The 20,996-nt window shown below is 40.2% G+C and overlaps 3 protein-coding genes across 3 annotated transcripts; all 3 read right to left on the bottom strand.

The window, feature by feature from the left end:
* Positions 1–1,006: 1,006 nt before the first annotated feature.
* On the bottom strand, positions 1,007–4,317 carry LOC117260049 (extracellular calcium-sensing receptor). Its single transcript, XM_033631918.2, has 6 exons — positions 4,112–4,317; positions 3,698–3,983; positions 2,721–3,545; positions 2,396–2,626; positions 2,118–2,241; positions 1,007–1,985 (listed from the first exon to the last, which is right to left on the bottom strand). Exons 1-6 carry the CDS (start codon positions 4,315–4,317, stop codon positions 1,072–1,074), a joined length of 2,586 nt encoding a protein of 861 aa, XP_033487809.2. The 3' UTR covers positions 1,007–1,071.
* Positions 4,318–5,425: 1,108 nt separating this feature from the next.
* Positions 5,426–10,233, bottom strand: LOC117260085 (extracellular calcium-sensing receptor). Its single transcript, XM_033631964.1, has 6 exons — positions 10,013–10,233; positions 9,636–9,924; positions 8,543–9,349; positions 8,227–8,454; positions 7,770–7,893; positions 5,426–6,336 (listed from the first exon to the last, which is right to left on the bottom strand). Exons 1-6 carry the CDS (start codon positions 10,231–10,233, stop codon positions 5,426–5,428), a joined length of 2,580 nt encoding a protein of 859 aa, XP_033487855.1.
* A 4,131-nt stretch (positions 10,234–14,364) lies between these two features.
* On the bottom strand, positions 14,365–19,260 carry LOC117259197 (extracellular calcium-sensing receptor-like). Its single transcript, XM_033630449.2, has 7 exons — positions 19,191–19,260; positions 17,799–17,961; positions 17,426–17,714; positions 16,591–17,340; positions 15,671–15,898; positions 15,415–15,538; positions 14,365–15,272 (listed from the first exon to the last, which is right to left on the bottom strand). The coding sequence occupies exons 1-7, from the start codon at positions 19,258–19,260 to the stop codon at positions 14,365–14,367; spliced, it is 2,532 nt and encodes an 843-aa protein (XP_033486340.2).
* Between the last annotated feature and the right edge of the window lie 1,736 nt (positions 19,261–20,996).

The raw sequence follows: 20,996 nt of genomic DNA, 5'->3' as shown, positions 1-20,996 counted from the left end.
AATCTCTTGTGCTCAGTTGTTTACATGAGTTTCAACCCAAAACTGAGCCACAATCCACATCATTAATTATTTATCATTGCACAGACCGTTTCAAGATGTTCAAAAGTAAGGTAGAGCAGTTAAACACATAATGTATAATGATGAAAGGCAAACAGACTGTCCCTGGGCGAGAATATTCACAGTGGAGAGGTTTAAATTAGTTTATTTATTATTTGCAATACTGTGTGTACAAGCGTAGTTCATACTATTACTGACATTACCCCAACTAGCCCTGTGCATAGGCCTAGATTTTTTCCGAGGGTGGGGGGTGGGTGCTGCAGTGGACAAGTCCCCCTTCATATTTAGAACATGTGCATTTGTCCCCTCCAATGAAAACCATGACAGTAGCAGAGGACTTTTGTGCTGATAACATTACATTTATACCAAAAATTGATGCAAAAAAGGTACATAATAAAAATTCACCAGAATGCAGAAAATTAAATGTTTGACACCCAGAGGATCCCCAACCCCCCTGTGAAAAACAACACAAAGGAGAGTAAATATTTCATACAATATTTTAATTTTATTTCTGTTTTGTTGATACATATTGTTTGAATGATGACAATTGTTATTTGTGATATCTTCATATTTTTTTTCAAATATTGAATATTGAGGTTCATTCTTGATTTTGGCAACACATATATACAGTGATAAGAAATTTAAACACACCCTTGAAAAAAAACCTGACATATTAAAGGTTTTGTATCAGGATAAACTTCAGAGATTAGGTCCAAAGTATACTGGAGCACACAGACTTGAGCTAACAAACTTTATCAAGTCATCTGAATTGTTAATATACAGACATCATAAGGGTATTTGTGATTTTTCATATGAACTAGAAAATCAGTTTTTCTATCTATGAATTTACAGTGAGACCTGAAAGTTTGCATTTCCTCATAAATTACTATATTTTAAGTATATTAAATTAATCTATAAAATCATGTATGAACTGATTAAGGGCAGAAAATAAATAAACAAATAAATAAAAAATATATAAATAAATAAATCTACTGCTCTGATTTAACAAATAACTCAAAGGGTTCTTGGGGTCACTTTACCCATCAAATGTTTCTTTGTATTGTTCTCAGGCTTTAATAAAATGATATAGCATTTGGGCAAAAAAATACAAAACAGCATTCCATAGCTTGAAGCCAGAATAGCAAATATCTCTACAGCCACTGTGAACTTCCCAGGAGAGCTGGCATATGCTGGGATAAAGGTGATCCAGACTGCACAGAATATCAGCATGCTGAAGGTGATGAATTTAGCTTCATTGAAATTATCAGGGAGCTTTCTGGCCAAAAAAGCGAGCACAAAACACAACACAGCTAAGAGTCCTATGTATCCCAATACAGCCCAGAACCCAACAGGTGATCCCAGAGCACACTCAAGAATAATCTTTTCTTTATAGTGGTTCATATTTTTGAAGGGAAAGGGAGGGTTGATAGTCAGCCAGAGTATACAAATTACAACCTGTATGAGAGTGAAAGCCAGAACACTGAGCCTCTGCTGTGCAGGCCCAAACCATTTCATCACATCACTACCAGGAAGTGTTGCCCTGAAGGCCATTAACACCACTATAGTTTTCCCCAGAACACATGAGATACAGAGAACAAAGGTGATGCCGAATGCTGTGTGTCGCAGCATGCAGGACCACTCAGAGGGCCGGCCGATGAAGGTCAGAGAACACAGGAAACACAGAGTCAAGGAGAAGAGCAGCAGGAAGCTCAGCTCAGAGTTGTTGGCCCTGACAATAGGAGTCTGCCTGTAGTGGAAAAATATCAGGGCTATAGTCGTCGCCAGGCAGGCACCAAAGACAGAGAAGGTGACCAATAGTATACCCATCAATTCCCTGAAGGTGAGGAACTCAATAGCTTTCAGATCACAGTTATTCCTCTCTTTGTTGGACTTGTACTCGGGAAGGCATTTGTCACATTTCACAGCATCTGGAAGCATAAATATGTTTAGGCTGTAGAGCACACACATCTTCAGATAGACCAGTAAAGTGCTGGCAGTGATTTTGCCCAACAGAAACACGATGAGTGCTAGAGTAAAGGCGAGGAACCCTGCTGTCTCACTTGTACTGTTGCTGAACTCCCCGTCAGCACAGGTGATGCAATCAAAACAGCAGATAGGTTTGCCCTTGACAAAGGCCCGGCGGGTCCCTGGCAGACAGCTCTCACTGCATACAGACCTTGGCACCTGCATCACAGAGACAACATTAAAATTCAGAATAACTTCCTCATAATCATGTTAATATGGTAATGACTTACTTACTAACTGTTTATTACTCACAATAAAAAGGAAGAATGTTGCGTTAAAAAAAACAAACAAAGAACTCATTACATTTACTTACTTTGAGATTCTCGCCTGCCCAGATGGCTCCCACACCTGGTTTCATCTCAAACTGCTGACCCTCAGGCTGAGAGGCATCGTAGTAACCAATGGTCTCAAAGACTATGTAACCTGTCTCATCCATCTGCCAGTTTACAAGAGCATAACGTGCCACAGGGTCTCCCAACTCATCAAAGAACACATTTTCACCAATCTTGGTAGTGAAATTGACCTTTGTTAAGTAATGCAGCACCTGCAAGATCACAATGATGTTGTTATTTAACTATGCACTTATTAACATTCACGGTAATTTTGATTTAGGCCCTGCATTTTGTTTTCATGTGTACCTGCCATGGTTGGACCTTTTCTCTATCAGCACAAGTATTGTTCTCAAAAGGCCCCTGTCCATCTTCACAAGTAAACAACATGTGTAATGCATGAGCGACAGCATATGTTGCCTTGTAAACATTATTCAGCAAACTTGCATCTGAAACATCTGTGAAGCGTGTGTTTGTGTCCCACAGTGACTCTTTCCCAGTGCAGGCTGCGACTGAACCCTGAGCTTCAGTCTCTGCTTGGGGAGTCAGGGTGCAGCCGAACACCATCTCCCACAGCTCCACCAGTCCCTGGTTTCCCAGTGTGGTGGAGGGCCTGCTGTTAGCCAGGAACTCTTGCAGTCCAGGGATATGAGCATTTAGTGCTGCGAAGCCCACTGCCCCCTGGACCACAGCGTAGTTTACTTGAGAGGCGATATAGCGATAAGTGATCCAGCCCTCACTGCCCACCCACTGCAGGCCTGTAACATTCTGAGCATGAAGCTCCTTAATGAGTATATCAAGGTCAGTGCCATCAGCAAATGCCACTATTACCTTAGAGGTGGATTTCTTTATAATGTCCACCACCTCTAAGAACCACTTCCTTGGATCAGTTCTGTAAATAGCCACAGAGTACTCAACACATACACCTTCTCCTTCTGCTGCTTCCAGGAAAGTGGCCATACCACCATTCCCATAGTCACTATTGGTTCTTATAGCCCCTACCCAGGTCCAGCCAAAGTGTTTCACAAGCTTTGCAAGGGCTTTGCTCTGGTAAATGTCATTAGGTATGGTTCTGAAGAAAGAGGGATAGTCTCTTCTGTTGCTAAGACATGCACAAGTGGCTGAATGACTGATCTGAAGGTAAAACAGAGTAACAGCTCATTTTTAGGTGTCTTCAATGAATCACACATGAAATAAAACATTTTCACACATTACTTCATTTTCAACAGTACGAATTCGCTGGGCAGTTAATGCCTGCAGGGAGTGCACATGCTCCCAACACTCACCACAGGTATATGAAAGGGTCCCATGGTGCGTGCAATACCTATTGTAGAGGTGGATGTGGTTTCCCCTATGACAGCATGCACATTTGAGAGTTTGTTACAGCTGTCTTCCCCACTCTCATACCTATTCATCAGGTTTAGCGATGCCCTGATGGACAAAGGGATACTCGGGCAGGAGTCAAAGATCCTGTAACCCAGTGTAATTCCTGGCAGCAGCTCTGAGCTGTTGTTGATCTCCCCTATGGCAAAAATCATAGTGTATGCATACTGAAGCTCTCCTGGATCCAGTCTGAAAAAAGGAGTAACCAAATGTGAAAAGTAAAACACGTGAAACACACAAAAATGTACACGTAAAACACAAATAAACACACACGGTAATACAATTTACAATGACATTTTTTCTCATCCCTCTCTTACCCTTCACACTGGATCGTTCCTGGGTTGACCTGGAGAGCTGGATTGACACTGACTGGGTTCTGATGGAAGGAGAAAATGCCTCCAATGTTGATATCTCCCTCCTTAGAAAACTGGGACAGTTCTTTTGTCCCATAGGTTTGACACTCAGGCTTCCCTTCTCTGACAGCCAGAAGGGAAAGAAGTAGCAGATCTGCTATCAGCAGCATAGTTGCTCACCTCGATATTTACCACCCGAGGCCCAAAGGTAAAAACTCTGAGCATTTTATAGGGGTTTTCTTCTAACTATCACAAAGCCACAGGGGCCTGGGTAAAACCTATGCGAATATTGTGTGTCTGTCCACCAATGACAGCACTTGTGATGTGACTGACAGATGGATTGGCCTATAAGAGGGCCTGCTACTTTTGTATGTCATCTTTGTTTTTAGCATATCCAATTCCTTCCAATAATAATATCCCAAATCTTTGTTCTTCGGTATATCTGCGCTGTTGTTATGGATTGAATATTCTGCTTTAATTTAAAGCTAAATAATGAAAAAAGGCATCTTTTGACACTGGGCCAACGTATATTCCCACCTAAAGTAGGCAAAACAATCCCACTCCTCCAAAGAAGCTAAAACCTAAAGAGCTTACTGTTATTTTGCGCTTCAAATTTGTCACAGAGAAATCAATCTGATGAAAATATCCAAAGTCAAACAATATATTAAATGGACAGATGTTGATTTTTGCATGCATGTGTGTTTCCCTTTAAATGTGGTGTATTGTAAATAGAATGCAATGTATTATCTTAACTTGTAATTTCAAGGCATTTGATATAAAGGTCCAGTGTGTAGGAATTAGTGGCATCAAATGGTGAGGTTGCAGAACTAAAACTCTTCTTGTGTGCCAAACATGTAGGAGAACTACGACGGCCGACATGGAAACGTGAATGGCCTTATCTAGAGCTAGTGTCTGGTTTGTCCGCTCTGGGCTACTGTAGAATAACATAGCAAAACTTAGTGGAAAAGGACCTGCTCCGTAGGTTAATATCAACGGCTCTTTCTAAGGTAATAAAAAAACAACAATTCTTAAGGCAATTATAAACAAATTAAAATATAGTAATGAATATTATATAATCCAAGAGATGCCCCTAAATCCTACACCCTGGACCTTTAATACACCTGAGGAGATTCAATATATAATGCAGCTTCAGGGAATGCCATTCACTGAAATTATATTTGCAATTATGGCCAGTCCCTTTGGCAATAACTGGATGCACTGATTCCATTTAGCAAATAACTACACATGAACATGCAAGTACTCTGCATATTGCTCAATTTATAGTGACTTTGACTGGCTTCTCCCCATCATGTCCTTTTTTGTATTTTGCTCTGGTTTCAACAGTAAAATATAACATTTTGGAGCAAATATACAAAAGAGCAACCCAAAGCTAGAGGCCAGAATAGCAAATATCTCCACAGCTACAGTGAACTTCCCAGGAGAGCTGACATATGCTGGGATAAAAGTGAGCCAGACTGCACAGAATATCAGCATGCTGAAGGTAATGAACTTAGCTTCGTTGAAATTATCAGGCAGCTTTCGAGCCAGGAAAGCAAGGACAAAGCAAAGCACAGCCAGGAGTCCTATATACCCCAGCACAGCCCAGAATCCTACAGGTGAACCTAAATCACACTCCAGAATAATCCTTTCAGTGGCAAGAGCTGTGTTTTTGTAAGGGAATGGCGGGGCAAGAGTTAACCACAGCACACAAACTAACACCTGCAGAAAGGTACAGCTGAAAACACTTGTTCTCTGAAGCGGAACAGAACACTGAGGAACTGTGTTTGCTGGCCTTCTAGCCTTAAAGGCCATCACCACTGCTATGGTTTTAGCTAAGATACAAGAAATGCACAGAGCAAATGTGATGCCAAAAGCTGTGTGTCGCAGCATGCAGGACCACTCAGAGGGCCGGCAGATGAAGGTCAGAGAACACAGGAAACACAGAGTCAAGGAAAAGAGCAGCAAGAAACTCAGCTCAGAGTTGCTGGCTCTGACAAGAGGTGTGTGACGAAACCGAAAAAAGACACCTGACACCACCAGTGTTAAACTTGCTCCAAACACTGAGAATGCAGTGAGGAGGGCACCCATGGTTTCTCCATAAGATAGGAACTCGATCACCTTTGGTACACACTGGCTGTGATCTTCATTCGACCAGTATTCCAGTGGACAACGTGAACACTCGGCAGAATCTGAAGGGAAAACACGAAACACTGTAATGTTTTAATGCTGTAAGCTGCAAGTTATGAGAACAGCGCACATATTATGTAAAATAACTGGCTTTATTTAACTCTTTGCCTGCCACTGACGAGATTTTCCATCATTTATGACCCAATGCTTCCCCGCCACTGACGAGATATTCCGTCAATCCTTGTTTTCACTGTTCCTTCCTGTTACGGTCCGGGAGGCAGACACCGTCTCCACATTTAAGACTAGATTTAAGACTTTCCTCTTTGATAATGCTTATAGTTAGGGCTGGCTCAGGCTTGCCCTGTACCAGCCCCTAGTTAGGCTGACCTTCTCTCTCGCGCTCTCTCTCTCTTGCTCTCGTATTCTATTACTGCATCTTGCTAACTCGGCCATTCTGGATGTCACTAACTCGGGTTCTTCTCCGGAGCCTTTGTGCTCCACTGTCTCTCAGATTAACTCATACCGCAGCGGTGCCTGGACAGCGTGACGTGTGTGGTTGTGCTGCTGCCATGGTCCTGCCAGATGCCTCCTGCTGCTGCTGCCATCATTAGTCATTAGTCATACTTCTACTCTTATTATACACATATGACTATTGTCACACATGTATACTGCCAGATACTAATATATACTTTCAACATATTGTACCACAGTAGCCAGAACTATAACTATAATATTATTACTTTCATTAATGTTGTTGTAAGCTACTGTCATTACCTGCATCTCTCTCTCTCTCTCTCTCTCTCTCTCTCTCTCTCTCTCTGTCTCATTGTGTCATGCGGATTACTGTTAATTTATTATGCTGATCTGTTCTGTACAACATCTATTGCACATCTGTCCGTCCTGGAAGAGGGATCCCTCCTCAGTTGCTCTTCCTGAGGTTTCTACCATTTTTTTTCCCCGTTAAAGGGTTTTTTTTGGGGGAGTTTTTCCTTATCTGCTGCGAGGGTCATAAGGACAGAGGGATGTCGTATGCTGTAAAGCCCTGTGAGGCAAATTGTGATTTGTGATATTGGGCTTTATAAATAAAATTGATTGATTGATTGACTGTTATAAGATAGGGGGTGCTGTTACACATCTTATGAAATAGAACAGCGCTGCTGTCTCCAAAAACACGGCAGTTTTTTTTATGAAAATGCACAAATTAAAGTGTTGATAAAAAAAGGAATGAAATAAGATAGAATCAAATGTTTTTTGTGTTTAAAAAAAGAGGGTCTCTTCTTTAGTTTCATGTATATAGCTACTGTTTACATATTCATGGAACAAATTATTCTGTGGGTCTTGAAAGATGGGTGAATGTGATCAAAAATGCTGGAGGTGGCCGGCAACTCAAAATAATACTCTGACGGGGAAAGTGTTGAAATATTGGAAAGCATTGATTAATTCATTGATTTTGTTGAAATATTACATAATACAATACATGTAGAAGCCTACTCACTGCTGGAGTTGCTGATCTCTCCAGCAGCACAGGCGATGCATGAGAAACAGCAGATGGGTTTTCCTTTAATCACAGCCTGACGGAAACCTGGCAGACAGCGCTCACTGCAGATAGACTGTGGCCTCTGTAGCAACACACAACTCATAGTTTATTGCTCCTGTAATCCAAATACTTATTCAATTTGGTTTATTTAATCATCATTGGAAGCTTTTATGGGTCTCTTAAATACACATCAATCTGCAGAAGTAAAACTCCTCGCACTCAGCATGTTCTGCAAAATATAGACTACATACTGTATATTATGTATTATGTAAATTTGAATTTTTAAACCTTTTATATGACTTCCTGAACAATGCCGAATGGATCTCATTGTAATGATGGAAATGGCTGAGGGAACAGTTTTTACTTTATAAGTCAATCTCAACAATGAATATTTCAAACTTAACACATTTGATACCTTTTGGGATTCGGCAGCCCATGTTATGTTTATTCTGTTCATGGTAAACTGCTTTCCTGTTGGTAGTGAGGCATCATAGCTCCCTACAGTCACAAACACAGTATCTCCTGCTCGATTTCTCTGCCAGTTCACCAGCTCATAAGCTGCCGCAGGATCTCCATTTTCATCAAAATACACCCTTTCTCCTGACTGAAGGGTGAAATTCACATCTTGGAGGTGTTTCACAACCTACCAACAGAAAACAGTGGTGAATAAGTTAAATAAAAGGGACTTATTATTCAAATTGTTTACATAATTCATGAAGGCAAACTTTTACCTGTTTTGGCTCTAAATCATCTTTCCAGATACAAGACTGATTCCACACTCCACCCCTTTGCCCACATTTTAACATGCTATGCATGCTATGTGCCACAGCATACACAGCCTTATACACATTGTTAGATATCCTTAGCTCTGACACATCTGTGAAAGGATTGTCGATGTCCTGTAGTCTCTCAGAGCCAGAACACTGCATCTGACCAGGCAGACTGGATTGAAAACTGCACCCAAATGTAGCTTCCCAGAACTCTCTCAGCAGATCATTATGGGGGTCCTGACTTGGGTTAACCCGCCAAAGAAACTCTTGAAGGCCTGTGATCTTTGTTTTTCTAATGGTGAAGCCCAGAGACCCTGTCAGGATTCCCGAGTACCTCTTAGTGGCCAAATGACCTGCTGTAATCCAGGACTCACTGCCCACCCACTGCAGCCCGGTCAAATTCTGCCTCAGAGCTTCCTCAAGCAGGATGTCCATCTCGCCCTGGGCAAGGAAGGCAACTAGAACCCTTGCACTGCCACTTTGGATCACGCTTACCACCCTGGCAACATGCTCACTAGGGTCAGTTCTTGAGATGGCCTCTGAATACTCAATACAGACCCCCTCCTGGTTTGCAGCTGCGATAAATGTTGCCATGCCATTGTTACCATAATCATTGTCACTTCTGACTGCCCCAACCCATGTCCAGCCAAAATGCTTAACCAGTTTTGCCAGTGCTCTGCTCTGATAGTGGTCACTAGGGATGGTTCTGAAAAAGTAGGGGTACTCCTTTATGTTACTCAGACAAGCACAAGTAGCAAAGTGGCTGATCTAATAAAAAAGGAAACAAAATGAGGGAAACAAATAACATGTATAACATTTGAGTATTAGGGTACAAAACAGCCAAAATGTTGTTTGGCTCAACATCTGACTTTGACTCAATCTGCTGAATCTGTCCAAACCAAGAAAACCCTAAACATCATCTTAGCATAGCCATAATATTAGCAGATTCAGTGTTTGTTCATGGTCACTTTACAGTGCGTTGACCATTGTACAGATCCAGATTATTATATTTTGTATAAAGGAAATCAGTCAAAATATGCTCACAAATATTTACCACTGGTATTTGGAAAATCCCTGATATTTGTAGCATCACAATGGTTGAGGAGGACTCAGAGGCTCCGATGATGGCATGAACAGATGACTGTCTTGAGCAGGATTTTCCCAAAGTCCTTTCCTGCCCGTTCATCAGACCCATCACTGCACGTGTTGAAGGCAGTGTTGAACCACAGCTATCAAATATCTTATAACCAACTGAAATATTAGGCAACAGAGAGCTGCTATTGTTGATCTCCTGGATGGCAAAAATCATTGTTTGAGCAAATCGAAATTCTCTGAAATTGATCCTGAAAGGAATAAGAACACTTTTCACTCACAGTTTTCCGATTTCATATTGCTTTTCTGTCATTATGAAACCAACAAATGAGAAAGTACCTGGAACATATGAGAGGTTCTGGAGTATCTCTGAAGGAGACGGGAGGATTTGATATTTGGCTATGGATAGAGAAAGCTCCACCAATAATGATATCTCCTTCTCTAGATAACAGAGGAAACTCTGGGCTCCCCAGCATCTCGCAGAGCACAGTGTCTTTCTCTGCTCCAGAGACTCCCACAAAAAGCACAAATAGTAACATTATATAGACACAGTCAGACATCTGGTACAAACAGGCACAAACACGTACACACAAACCTGTACTCTGTGATGAGTCCTTCTATCGCCGATCAAAACTTGTATCTTCGTTCACAGGCAGGGCTTTATACCTCAGCAGATGATGATGCTTGAGGTCCTCTTATTGAATCACTGAATGATGATGTCATATCGCTTTGCTCTACATTTGAGATGATATATTCTGTTTTCAAGTCCATCATGTCATTATTACTGTAGTTGTGAATAAAATTTTATGTAGATGCAATAAGGGGAAATAAACAGCATTTAAACATACTTTAGTTGCAAACTGAGGATAACACAAAGTTTTGATAGAAGCTGGAGTGATTTTTATTTGCAGCAATTAAATCAAATCTACGTTAAGGAAAAGGGGAAAATAGAAAAGGGAAAGCTGGAAATCAATCTCAATAATCAGAAAAAGATCCTGAGAAACACTATAAAATAATTGTTCAATTTCATTTATATAGTCTAACTAGTCCATACCCATTGGTAGCTTTGTCACCTTCTACCTATGCCAATCCTCAATGCCTATGTGCAGTTTCACATAAACTGACCACATCAATGAGTAGAAAAACGTGGGACAGACAGAATGACTGAGTGACAGAATGACTGACTGACAGTTTCCGTGATTATGTACAGCATACCATACCATGACTTAGTCATACCAAAAATTAGAAAGATATTGGTCCCTAGATTATGCTCACCGAGTTTCATGCAGATCGGTCAAACTTTTGTCAAAGTTTGCAATTTCAATCAGTTGCTATAGCGCCCCCTTCTGCTAATTGATGTAATATTGCTTCATTCGCATCCTCCCATGACCCTCTACCACTGTGCCAAATTTCACATGGATTGACTAAGTTAGTCAGGAGAAAAATCCTTGGATCCTCACAAGTAAGAATAATTATTACTTATATTTTTTTGAATACCTTTATAGTTACTGGAGTTTGGGTCCTCTTTACAGGAACAGAGTTCACATTTTTATCATCCTCATCCCCAGTGGTTTCCAAACTTAACCAAGTGTTTTAGTTCCTTAACCCTAACTGTAATTTAACCATAATTCACTTTTATAACCACAGTGTTTCCTTTATCTTATCATAGTTCTGCAAATCTTGTATGAAGAGAAAGCATTGAAGACATTGGGACTGAATCTAATCTGGAGCTTAGCAGAGTTGTCTAACACAGTGGTTCCTAACTTGCTCAGCCACGGGGTCCAGATTTCTTCTTAGTCATTAGTTCAAGGTCCACAGAGTTAAATACGTTCAGTGCCATACTTTTGTTTGGCCACATCATCAAGCTAGTTTGCTGTCTCGGTCAAGTACTGTAGTTGTCCGTTAGTCACTCAATCTACAGCAGAAAACAGCATTTAAAAATGACAGCTCTGTGCCAGAAACTTACTGTACTTCGAAAAAAGTGTGTTTTCTAGAAACTTGACAAGTTTGAGAGTCATTTGTTGTCCATTCAGAATGGACCCACGACAAGCTTTGGACAGCGACCCACCAGTTGGGAACCACTGGTTTAACACTGTCATTCTTGTTATTTGATAGAGTTGCATATGTATGCGCAGTACACAGTACATGTGCTGTATATCAACATCTAAAGGCACAACAGATTCTAAGTACACCTGGGGAAAAGGGAAACTCTGAGTATTCCGTTTCAAAAAGGGAGGTAACTCAAACCAGAGAAAGAGGGGTAACGCTAGCCTGTTTCAGAGAGAGAGGTAACTTAAGCTCTCGGTCAGTTACCGTACTAACAGACTCTATGAACCTAACCTGGTCGGGACCAGGTTTTTCTCAATGAACCTCGAGTTTCTCTCTGTCTCCGCCCTCTTTCAGAGCCACACACTCCATTTGATTTCCTCATTCATTCAGTCAGCAGGCGAGTTTTGGCGTAGCCTAGGTCTGCCGTCTGTCATTTTAAAAAATCAGAGTCAGTATATTAGAAGTCCATTAGGCACAGTAGGTGGCGACTTTTTTCACTAACCTGGCATGTCCTTTTGATAACGATCCCGTGGATGAAGGTGCAGCATTACTGCGCAGAGAATTAAATATTCGTCGGGAGATAGTTATCAGACCATGCATAGATGTTCTAGCATTTCCACACAATTATCTTTTTGAGAGGTACCGTTTCACGTCACAGTCCATCATCTACATACACAACCTAATCCGTCCTTACATTTGCAACATTACCAGTCGTAGTCATGCTCTCACATCCCAGCAGATATTGTGTGCTGCGCTGCGTTCCTTTGCAAATGGAAGTTTTTTGCACAATGTCGGAGATGCTGAGCACTTGAGTAAGGCAACTGTATGCAGGGCAGTCAGAAAAGTGTGCTCGTTTTACGGGCATCTGCCTTCTTTCTGTTGGCTGACTAGAAGTCTGTGTTAGTTTAAATAGGCTTAATTATTTAACAGAACATGATATAGATGAGAAGATATTAATGTGTGTGAAAACAGCATTATGTTGGGGATAAAACAACTGCACAGTCAAACAGCCACTTAATATTTACTTTACAATGTAAAATATGATCAAAATGAAGTACCCCCATGAGATTATGCCGAAGTCTTACCTGTTTGAACAATGTTTTTATATTTCATCCTAAACTGCTGCCAAGTGTGCTTCTCCCTCGCAGGATTGCACCTAAATAAAATAAATTAATAGGCTACCATTCAAGCAGTTTTCCCCTGTAATATTATTGTGATTGCAAAGGACTACATTTAAACTTACGCACTGACCCGAGCAGCAATGTTCCCCCACGCCGTCTCCCTCTCTTTTGCAGCTGCAGCGGTGTTGCACTTCTTTTTGAAAACGTGTGCAAACTCGCCGTATGAGCGCATTAAGATTTCTAATTCTAATGGGGTGAAAAACGCTGCCCTCTTCTTCCCCGTTGCCATGGTGACTTGTCGAAACTTTTTATAGCTGTGGTGCACGCGCTTAACTCCAGGTGAAACTACTCCGAGTTGATTAAACTGATTCAAATCAGCTGTTCTGGAACCGGAAACTCAGAGTTTCCTATCTCAGAGTAGATCAACTCAGAGTTCAGGATTAGACTCAGAGTTTGTTGAACCTGCTTTGTGAAACGGACCCCTGAATCTAATTAAGTACTCCTGAGGCTTCCTAAAATACAGCTTAGACTGCTGTGACCTATATCAAGTAAAACCCAGCCTGTCAAACTTGATCTGAAATATCCTTATTAAGCACTGTACAGAGGATACATCTGTGATTTCAGTAAGAACAACTAAACATTTCCCTCTATCCAACCATTATTATTATTATTATTATTATTATTATTATTATTATTATTATTATTCATTTATTTATTTTGTTGATATTTTTTATTATTCTTTCTTTCCTGGCATGTGTCTAACATCTAACATTACAGCCTTAATGCTTGCCCAACTATGTTGAAATGAAACCCTGAAAATATGCTAAGTTTTATAATATATCTTATGCTTGCTTTTGACCTTTGACCTCTGATTGCTGGTTCAATCCACAGAGCACTGATATGCCCTTCAAACTTGCCACTGTGGATCTGTGCATTGGCAAGATGCAAGGTGTGAATGTTTGTAGCTGGTTAAGTGTGAACAGGGCATTCCAGAAAAAGAAAACCTGGCTTGCAGAGAACCTTCCTGAATAAACTAAAGTTAAGATCCTTGTATTTCATTAGTTCTCAGTTATTGGTATTATACTATTTTATCTGGGGGAGCTAAAGACAGAACAGTCTGTGTGGGAGAGCTTAGTGTCAAGTTCAGGTTCCTGTAAAGTATTTTTGTAATGACAAAGCCCTTTCACCGACATGCTTTTGTAATAGGCCCATATGTGCATATAATGGTTGTGTGACATCAGTGTTCAAGGCAAAGTCATGCACAATGAGTCTCCACTGTGCAGGCCCTCACTGTGCCAATTCAAATGAAGAGACAGAAGATAATGAATAGTTTTTTTTTTTAATGAAATACATATTTTTTACATAAGTGCTTTTAAACTGTCTGGATAGCTGTACTGGAAATGTAGAATTCACTACATACAAGTTCAACTGCTTATCTATCTATCTATCTATCTGTCTATCTATCTATCTATGAAATAATTAAAGGAAATGATAGTCTTTGGTTTTGTTGTATATCTAGATTTAATCAGATCCTGTTTTTCCCATTAGATATTTCTTTGTATTTAGTTCAGGTTTGAGAACAATAATAAAACACTTTGGAGCAAATATACAGAGAAGAAGGCCATAACTGGAGACTAAAATGGCAAATATCTCTACAGCTACAGTGAACTTCCCAGGAGAGCTGGCATATGCTGGGATAAAGGTGATCCAGACTGCACAGAATATCAGCATGCTGAAAGTGATGAATTTAGCTTCATTGAAATTATCAGGTAACTTTCTGGCCAAAAAGGCAAGTACAAAACATAACACAGCTAAGAGTCCTATGTATCCCAATACAGCCCAAAACCCAACAGGTGATCCCAGAGCACACTCAAGAATAATCTTTTCTTTATAGTGGTTCATATTTTTGAAGGGAAAGGGAGGGTTGATGGTCAGCCAAAGTATGCAAATTAAAATCTGAATTGAAGTGAAGCCCAAAACACTAAGCCTCTGCTGTGCAGGCCCAAACCATTTCATCACATTACTACCAGGAAGTGTTGCCCTGAAGGCCATTAACACCACTATAGTTTTCCCCAGAACACATGAGATACAGAGAACAAAGGTGATGCCAAATGCTGTGTGTCGCAGCATGCAGGACCACTCAGAGGGCCGGCCGATGAAGGTCAGAGAACACAGGAAACACAGAGTCAAGGAGAAGAGCAGCAGGAAGCTCAACTCAGAGTTGTTGGCCTTCACCAACGGAGTATCCTTATTGATCAAGAATAGAGCAGCCACAGTTAAAGTAAGGAGCACACCAAACAAAGTGAAAAATACAAGTATTATGCCCATAACCTCAGTGAAGAAGAGGAACTCGACATTTTTCAGTATACATGCATCTCTGTTTTGATTGGACCAATACTCTTCAGGACACTTTTTGCAGTCATTAGAATCTGTAATAGAAATATTGTCACTTTTATTGTGATTCATTCAGTTACATCCTTAAGACGCTAATAAGAGACCGAACTATAGCAAACTTGAACATGATACACAGAGTGTGGCAAGCAAACAAGGTCAGGTCTGTTGCACATATACCTGTACTATTGCTGATTTCTCCCTCTGCACATGGTAAACAGTCATAGCAGCAGACTGGCTTTCCTTTCTGATGGACTTTATAAGTTCCTGGAGGACATCTGTCACTGCACACTGACACAGGCACCTTTAAATCAAAAGAAAAAAGACAGATATTAAGTTTTATTTATTTATCTATTTCAAACCATTCATGATGAAATATTGTCAAAAACTTTTGCATCATATAAATGTCAATATAATTATCAATTATGATATTTGCCTCTGTCTTCCCTCCAGGCCACATTATGGCTTCAGTCTTGAGTACAAACTTCTGTCCAGGAGGTAGGGAGGCATCATAATAGCCGACGGGTTTAAACTGGATTGAGTCATCTGATCCACGCTGCCAGTTCACCACCTCATACCGAGCCACAGCTGCTCCGGTGCTGTCAAACCACACCTGGTCCCCGTTCTTAATGGTAAAATTTACCTGCTTCAAAGACTCCACTACCTAAGAAGCAGTAAGACGACATGTTAATTTATAAATGAACACAGCTAAGAAACAACCAAACAAACAAACAAACAACTTAGTAATCAGTTTGGTGACACTGTCTATGAAGGCCATGCCTTTAATTCATTATCCGCACAATTATAAGACATTATAATATATTTATAAGGGTCACTTTCATATGGAGGTATCAAACCCTATAAATGCTTAACTTATAATACATTATGTCCACCACTTGTGATACTTAATAATCCTTGTTATAAGTTGCCATGCATGATTATAAACATTGATAGTTTTATCAGGGCATATTTAATTTTAATTTTATATAGTTTATTAAACCAAAATTCAATCTTTTCACCCCGCTGTCACATATACACAGGCCTGAAATACACACACATGCAGAACCTATACATGCATTAAATGGAGAGATGTCAGAGTAAGTGTGCTGCCCATGACAGGCGCCCCAAGTGGTTGGGGGTTCAGTGCCTTGCTCAAGGGCACCTCAGCAGTGCCCAGGAGGTGAACTGGCACCTCTCCAGCTACCAGTCAACGCTCCATATTTGGACTTCAATTGGTGACCGTCCGGTTCCCAAGCCAAGCCCCTATGGACTGAGCTACTGCTGTATATTATATACTGTATATATGTATTATAGATATGACCCTAATAGAAAGTGTTCCCATCAGTTCTTTTTTACCTTCTGGGGAGTAACCTTTACAGTCTTATCACAACCCTTGGAGCACTTTAAGATGCTGTGCAGAGAATGGGCCACAGCATAGATGGCTTTGTAGATGTTACTGGAGTATCTCAGCTCTGCCACATCATCGTAATAATCTTTAAAGTCAATTAGATCCTGGTTTTCTTTGCATTGTGCTGTTTCTGTCATAGTGTCCTTGTTTGCCTCTGTGCACTTAAATTCTGTCTCCCAGAAATCTTTGATTAAAAAGTCATCCATGCCACTGATATCTGCCTTCTGCACAGCAAAACCCAGCGAACCTCCCAGCACACTAAAGCTGGTGGGAGTCACAAGGCTGTCAGCAGTGATCCAGGCCTCCACACCAATAAACTGCAGGCCTGTGATGTTGCGCAGACTCAACTGCTCTAGAAGGTTGTTCATCTCTACATGGGCCAGAAAACCAACAATGACCCGGGCAGTGCTCTTCTGGATCACTTCAACGACTTTCATGAGTTTTTCTGGGTCTGCCCTGTGAAACTTCTCTGTATACTCCACACACACTCCTTCTTCCTGGGCTGCAGCAAGAAAGATGGCCATGCCGTTGTTGCCATAGTCACTGTCGCTGTTGACTGCCCCGACCCAGGTCCAGCCAAAGTGCTTGACCAGCTGTGCAAGGGCTCGGCTTTGGTAGAGGTCGCTGGCAATGGTTCGAAAGAAAGAGGGATACTCTTTCCTGTTGCTCAGACACTCACAAGTAGCTGAATGACTTATCTGAGAATACACAAATAATACAGACAAATAACAAGGACAGTTTGGATGTAACATACACATATACACACATTGATATTGCTCTTACCACTGGTATTTTGAATGGTCCTGTAGTGCGTGTCAGCACAATGGTTGATGAGGATTCTGACTCCCCAATAATAGCATGAACAGCTGATTGACCAGAGCAGCTCTTTCCCACAGTCCACTCATCACCATTCATTAAGGCCATTACTGCACGTATTGAGGACAATGTTGAGCCACAGTTGTCATAAATACGGTATCCAATCGAAACATTGGGAAGAGGAAATTCGCTTTTGTTTATTTCCTCAATTGTAAAGATCATGGTCTGGGCAAATCGAAACTCCCTGAGATTGACACTGAGACAAAGAGAGCAAAATACAAACTTGTATTCACTTTCACAGACCTCATCAAGAAGTGTTATTATTCAAAGCTCAAATTACCTGGAACATGTGAGACGTGTTGGTTTCTCTGTAGAGGAAAGTGGAGGTTGCGTGATTTTGCTGTGGATGGAAAAGGCTCCACCGATCATGACATCTCCCTCTTTAGACAGCAGAGGGAACTCTGGATTCCCCAGAATCTGACAGAAAGGAGCTTCTTCCTCCGCTGCTCCAAATGCTAAAAGGAGCCCAATGAAAACCAGCTCTGTTATTTCTTGTGGCATTTTCTGCACTCAAGTGCTCTTAGGGCAGAGCTACCCAGCCACATCGGGTTCGAAGTGGACGTAAATGTGACATTTTATAATCATAGTTGATGGCAGGGCTCAGTGGCCTCTTACTAACCAATCAGCGATGAGTCAGATAAGACAGTCTTGATTGGTTCTTGCCATTAAATTATTGTATTACATTATTGTTCCATGACAACTGTAGTTACTTTGCAGATTAAGTTATGTGCACACAAAACATATTATAAGTTATCAAATATTATGTATAATAATAGAAAATTTGTCAAACTGTGTAGAGAATAGGAACAATAACAGCTCTACTGTAACCAGATTTATATTTTATAAATGATATTAAACTGTATTCAATATAACATTCTAAAAGGGGCCATTTTGCATAACCAGTACTCCTGAGTAGATTATGCAATACTATGCAATACTACTACCAAAAATCCACTACAATGTTTAGCTTAGGCCCTAGAATACAGTAGAACAGAGGCACAGCAATGATGTCATTTAATAGAAAAAAATACAGTACAGAGAAAAGACAGTACTTAACAAAGTCAAACTATTGCTTTAAGAACAGACTTTCTGTTCAGCCTGTCCCATCTTTCAGAAAGTTAAAGTGAGTGAGTACTTTGTTAACATCTTATTTGGAAAGTCTGGTTAAGACCATGAGGTTATGAACACAAGCAGGAACTCTATAGTGATAAATTTGTACTGCTAAATGGATTCTTAATACATTTGATCTGACAGACATAACATCAAAGAAACACAGCCAGTATTATACAAAGATTTAACTGAATGCACAGCACAAATGCATCTGGAATCCAAACAGCTGATATTTTTATCTTCTGCTGAAATATCCTGAATCAGGACCTTAGTCCTTAATTTGACCTTGCAAGGTCAAATTACAAGATTGCTTTAAAAGCTTTAAAGTTGTTTTTTTTCCATATCTGGGGAACACAGTCATTTGAACTGTTGTTCTATTACCTCCCCAAGACAGTATTTTACCTGAACAAAAGTTTGGCTCTTGCTACTGATTGTGTAATAAGAGGTAAAATCAACCAGCTTTTCAGCATCCACTAACTCAGTGGCCTGTGCAAGGTGTGGGACCTCAACCTGATAAGCCATGACGTTCCTATCAAAGCGAATAGTTTGAAATGGTTCATACTCCAAAAAATAAAGCTTATAATCAACAAAAAATATGTTTTTGACCAGTCCAAATCCTGGCATATTACCATTCCCTACTTTAGCAAGGATCATGGACTTCTGTGTTATGTATTTATTACCATTTATCACATGCCATTTGACTGATACAGCATCAGTCTCTCAATTTTCCACATAAATACTGCAGATATTTAACCTCAGATACAAGTCCCATCTTCCTTTCATTAAATAATTTGGGTGCATTGCAGGGTCAACATTTTGGCAGCTTTCATATATTTGGTTCTGATTATTCAAAGACCCCATACACATATGTCTGATCATTGGACCTAATGAGTTCATCTGTGATGACAAATGTATCACATCATGTTGTTTAGATGTACCATTGAGGTCTGCAAAAAGTTCCTTCCGATGCTTCAAATGATTTTCAATTAGTAACTTTAACCTAGACACAGTTGCAATGGTAAGAACAGGTGCAAGCACTATTTACAAATTTAATTTCTGAAAATGCTTGCCTACTTCAGTTAAAGATTGTCAGACTTCAAGAGACAAATCATACAGGTGAGTACAGAGAGTACAGACAAAAAGAAAAAAAAGAAAAAGCTGTTTTGCGCAATCTGTTCTTTACATCATGGGTTTATCAACATGGGTTTAAAGGTTGCACTCCATGGCATTTGTTACCCACAGCACCTCAGTCAATGTATTTTTAAGGCAGTAAATGAACATATGATGTTTAATATGATTGCAAATATCAACACAAACAGTGATCAGGCGTCTTAAACATCTTACAAATATGGGCATATTTTTCTTTTTTTGTAATTCTCTTCCCTTTTTGAGTGATTTTAGCACATATACATTTTATTTTCTATTACTTTACCCTACATGTTACATCATTTTTGGGGGAGTTCTGCATTTGGACAGAGGAATTACAGTTACACTTTTGACAACTGATCAAAATAAACAAATCAACACACCTGTTTTGGTAAGGCATTGAACTGTGTGATATTTAATTTCATGTTATTGTTATTTCACAGCCAAAGGGATGTTTAATAGTCAGCTGATGTGCCCCTCAGGCCCTCTTTCATTAAAAACAAAATTGTTGTTTGTATGTTTGTAGAGATGCCTGTTAGTTTATGAAACACTTTGCACCTCTCCAGAGGCCATGTCTACTGGGGGCTGATTTAGTAGGAGCACATGTGGTGAAAGGCAAATGCCTCCGGCCTGACCATGACTTACACCTCAGGCTCTTCCCACTCACAAGTGTTCTAACAAACTAATAAACTCCCTCTAGAGTTCACAGTGTCTCCAGCCTACCTCCACACATGCCCTGTCAGGTTAAACAGGAAACTTTCTGTCAGGACTGTTGCATCATGATCCCCTTAAGATCTCTGCTGGAGAGCTTGAGGTCTTTGTTAAAATTGTACCCTGGAGCCTGGCATCTGATATGTTTATTGACCATGACCTTGCCTTATAACTCAACAAACTTTAATAATGAATAACATAAAGAAAGACATAGAATTTAAGATTCTTTGCTTTTGTTTTTAAAACATGGACAGGGAAATCAAAATTTACAAAATTCCACTTAAATTCATACAGAAAATATATTTCATTACATTTTGAAATACAACAAGTGTGCAAACAAGGATGAGTGGCTAATGAATAATTGTAGTAAAACAACACAGTTTATGATAAGGGTTGGCACAATGGTTGAATGGTTAACTCAAAACTCAAAACTAGAACACAAAGGAAGAAATGACCAAACCCTGTAGCCTTTGCCTGTTCTCCCTATGTTCAGCATATTAGCACATTGTCT

This window comes from Epinephelus lanceolatus, chromosome 4, assembly GCF_041903045.1.
Source record: "Epinephelus lanceolatus isolate andai-2023 chromosome 4, ASM4190304v1, whole genome shotgun sequence".
NCBI classification, from domain to species: Eukaryota; Metazoa; Chordata; class Actinopteri; order Perciformes; family Serranidae; genus Epinephelus; species Epinephelus lanceolatus.
Note: the sequence above shows the minus strand (reverse complement) of the source record. Positions and strands in the feature narration are given on the sequence as shown.

Bases quoted from the DNA above. Each gene is read 5' to 3' on its own strand.
- LOC117260085 (XM_033631964.1), bottom strand. From the start codon at position 10,233: ATGTCTGACTGTGTCTATATAATGTTACTATTTGTGCTTTTTGTGGGA. The intron at 9,925-10,012 runs GTACTTTCTCAT...TATTCCTTTCAG, and splicing joins GAACCTCTCATATGTTCCAG to GATCAATTTCAGAGAATTTC. The intron at 7,894-8,226 runs GTATCAAATGTG...GTGTTGCTACAG, and splicing joins GGGCTGCCGAATCCCAAAAG to AGGCCACAGTCTATCTGCAG.
- LOC117260049 (XM_033631918.2), bottom strand. From the start codon at position 4,317: ATGCTGCTGATAGCAGATCTGCTACTTCTTTCCCTTCTGGCTGTCAGA. The intron at 3,984-4,111 runs GTAAGAGAGGGA...TCCTTTTTTCAG, and splicing joins GGAACGATCCAGTGTGAAGG to ACTGGATCCAGGAGAGCTTC. The intron at 1,986-2,117 runs GTGAGACAGCAG...TTATGCTTCCAG, and splicing joins GGAGTTCAGCAACAGTACAA to ATGCTGTGAAATGTGACAAA.
- LOC117259197 (XM_033630449.2), bottom strand. From the start codon at position 19,260: ATGGTAATATGCCAGGATTTGGACTGGTCAAAAACATATTTTTTGTTG. The intron at 15,899-16,590 runs GTAAAAAAGAAC...ACTGCTTCTTAG, and splicing joins TAAAGGTTACTCCCCAGAAG to GTAGTGGAGTCTTTGAAGCA. The intron at 15,273-15,414 runs GTATATGTGCAA...TTTCTATTACAG, and splicing joins AGAAATCAGCAATAGTACAG to ATTCTAATGACTGCAAAAAG.